Genomic DNA, 3,335 nt, shown 5'->3' with positions numbered 1-3,335 from the left:
TACAACGTCGTTCGTTAAGACCTATTGTCTATATTTTTTTCAAAAAGACAACAAACTTAACTCGAACATTAGAAATGTTTTTTTTTTTTATTTCATTTACACTTTTCTTCAATGTTTTGTCTTGTTAGTGAGTAGGTTGTGAAGCAATTCATAGACTGGCATAGACTGTATATATTTTTAATTGGACTCTCTAAAACTTGTTTAGTCTATACACGGCATTCTCGCTCTTGATGTTGGATATTTTGCCTTTAGTCTATTGTTTATTCTCAGTATTCTCTTATATTGATTTAAAATTACAATAAACTGTATATAAGCAGTTTTATTCTGTAACAAGGGAATCCATATTAATATTATAAATGCGAAAGTAACTCTGTCTGTCTGTCTGTCTAGCTTTCACGCCAAAACTACTGGACCGATTTCAATGAAATTTGGTACACAGATAGTCTAGAGCCTGAGAAAGGACATAAAAAAAAACATAGGCAACTTTTTATTTGGAAAAAGTGCTGTAAAGGGTTGAAAAGGGGGATGACAGGTTGTAAGTTGTTGAAAGTATCATTTTTAGAACTAGAAGCATAAAACTTATACTTTAGGCTGTACACTTATAAACTAACATATCATGACGCCCACTAAGGAGCGAATTCTAGAAATTCTACCCCTAAAGGGGTGATATAGGGGTTGAACGTTTGTATGGAAATCCGTATTTTTTAAGATAGAAACATGAAACTTTATTTTTGGGATACTGATCAAAAATAAGTAGATACGTATTTAAGCGTTTCTAGATAATCTACCACTAAGGGGGTGAAATAAGGGTTGAATGTTTTTATGGGTGTCAGTCATTTATAAGTTAAAAACATGAAACTATATTATTGGGATACAGATTAAAAATGATTAAATACGTATTTAAGTGTTTCTAGATATTCTACCTCTAAGGGGTTTAATAGGGGTTGACATTTCTTATATAGGTTAGTTTGGAAGTCTGTCATTTTTTAAGTTAGAAGCTAGAAATTTTATTTTTGAATTACCGATTAAAAATGAGTAAATACATATTTAAGCGTTTCTTGATATTTTACTAACCTAAACCTACCTACTAACCTAACCTAATAAATAAATAAATAAAACCTAACCTATATTGTCGCAAGTAATACATAAGTACCAACTATTTTTAATTGTACTACTTTACACCACTTTCTAACCTCTTTGGTCTAGTGACTAGATTATAAGGTTACAAATCCCCAAGGTCAGGCCGAAAGTTAAGTTTTTCGGTCAATAATGATCAGTCGGCAATGATAAAAACGTAGTTTCTGTACCTGGAAATAATGAGACGAGCTCGTAAACAAACTATGAAGCTATGATTACTAATTTGGTAATTGCTTAGAAATTTTAATATGATAAAAAAAAATACGGAGGCGATTCTTCTTTTTTTTTCGATGTGTAATATTACACGTCAATTTAGTAATAACAATAATAAGTTATGTTTTGTTAATGTCACATTTTCTCATTATATTGTTAATATTTTTTAGAGAATAAATGATATTAGAGAATGTCTATTGAGAAGTAACATTTAATATTTTAACGTCGCTAGCTCCTAGCCTCGTAAAGGCCTGTCGGTTTGCAAATGACGAATCTGTTTGAGTTGTCCATTACACGTCAGACAGGTTTTGCTTTGAATCTCTGCAGTCGCTTGTATGCACGTCTGTTCTTACCTACCGTAGTAAATTATTACTACGACTAGTTAGATTGCTAGACTGTAAAATAAAATTGGAGCACGGCTGAGCGTCCTTATTGTGACAAGCATTTTACGCACATTTTTGCACGATTGTTGCACTTGTTTACTACAAGTGTTACAAGTTTTTCAAAGAAATAACAACTTATTTGTCTCGTATAGTATTAAATTTGAAATATATGTTAAATATTAATAGTTTGTATGCGTCTACACTAAATTTAGAAATACTTATTGGCTACTTATACTCTGTTTTACTATGATTATAAGCTTTTATTGGTCTTTCAGGTGTGCTACTATTGTTGGGTGGTATCAGCTGTAACTCGTCATGCACTCGGATGGTGGATTTGGTACAGATCCCACTACGAAGTAAGGCTGCAGTTGCAACAAAGTGAAGAATAATTAAAGGAAAAATAATACCCTTTGCAATTTAAAATATTTTATGAATTTTCTAATTAAAAGTTAAGGCGTAGCTCATAGCAACAGGAAGATAACGAATGTAACAATTTCAACATTAAAATTAAATCTCTTTTCAGGAATAATTTGTTTTTTTTTTTTATTGTTTTGGTATTAAATAAGTTTAAGATTTTTTAGTGTGACCTCTTCAGTCAATAAAATGTTTTACGGAAATAAGCCCCTCTTCAAGCTCATCTGGTTTAGATACCCAAAACTATGAAACAATCAGTAGAAATTAGTCTGCTGTCAAACTCTCGGGATATATAGATAAAGTTGACAATGCATTTGGGTGTATGGAATAATTTATATTTTTATTTAACGCTAATTGTTAGCGAGTAGCCCTAGCCCCCAATATGGGGTTATGTTATTGCATTATATCATTAATTATATAACATTATTATTATTATTACACATTATAAATATATACAATTATTATTGTAATTAATTGATCAATAATTTGTACAACTTTAATTAATATTATTTTATATAGAATAACATTTAATACAGGCATGTAACACTATATCTTATTTTTAAAATGATTGAGCTGTCACAAGGAAAACAATTGGATGATTGTGAGGGATTGTAAAGAAATATAGAGAGATTGGAGCATCATTGTAAAACATAATTTTATTTTGTCATCCCGAACTACTGAAATTACACAATATTCTTAAACTATACGATCTTCTGCCGATAGTGGCGGCTTACCATTAGTAACCAATTTGTTCGCCCTAAAAATGCTTACATACCCTTTCTATTATCAAAGAAAGTACCAGTATCTTTGTCAGAATATCTGACTTCGTTCTTGTTTCTGGATGAAATGTAACCTGCCACTGTTGATAATCCCTCTTTTCCTTTTGAGGAGGTTATTTTGAGCTTTTCAACACGCAGCTATAGTAAAATGCGAGTTTTGTTCAAGAAATCTAGTGCAAGTACCAACCTATATATCCAAGTAAATATCTGAAAATTGTATTATTTGGCGCTTATTTCACCACCTCTCCTTCAATGTGGGTTAATGAATGTGCAGATATTGCTGGAGATGATGAAGTTCAATTATAAAAGTTAACTATATGTAAATTCAGTACGCTCGGGTTTGGATTCCACAATCTTCAGTTAGGATTCAGATGTTCGTTGACCACTGTGCCATTTCAGCTTAAGGAAA

The 3,335-nt window shown here is 31.2% G+C and overlaps 1 protein-coding gene across 1 annotated transcript in view; it reads left to right on the top strand.

Annotated features, from left to right (window-relative positions):
• The window catches only part of LOC135193360 (uncharacterized), a 27,678-nt gene extending 25,433 nt beyond the window's left edge, over positions 1-2,245 (top strand). The window contains exon 4 of the mRNA XM_064215407.1: positions 2,009-2,245. Within this exon, the coding sequence (XP_064071477.1) occupies positions 2,009-2,122 (114 nt within the window). The 3' untranslated portion in view covers positions 2,123-2,245. The remainder of the gene's footprint in view (positions 1-2,008) is intronic.
• The last annotated feature ends 1,090 nt before the right edge of the window (positions 2,246-3,335 follow it).

Source organism: Vanessa tameamea, chromosome 7, assembly GCF_037043105.1.
Source record: "Vanessa tameamea isolate UH-Manoa-2023 chromosome 7, ilVanTame1 primary haplotype, whole genome shotgun sequence".
NCBI lineage: Eukaryota > Metazoa > Arthropoda > Insecta > Lepidoptera > Nymphalidae > Vanessa > Vanessa tameamea.
The sequence above is the reverse complement of the archived record's forward strand: the minus strand, read 5'-3'. Positions and strand labels throughout refer to the sequence as shown.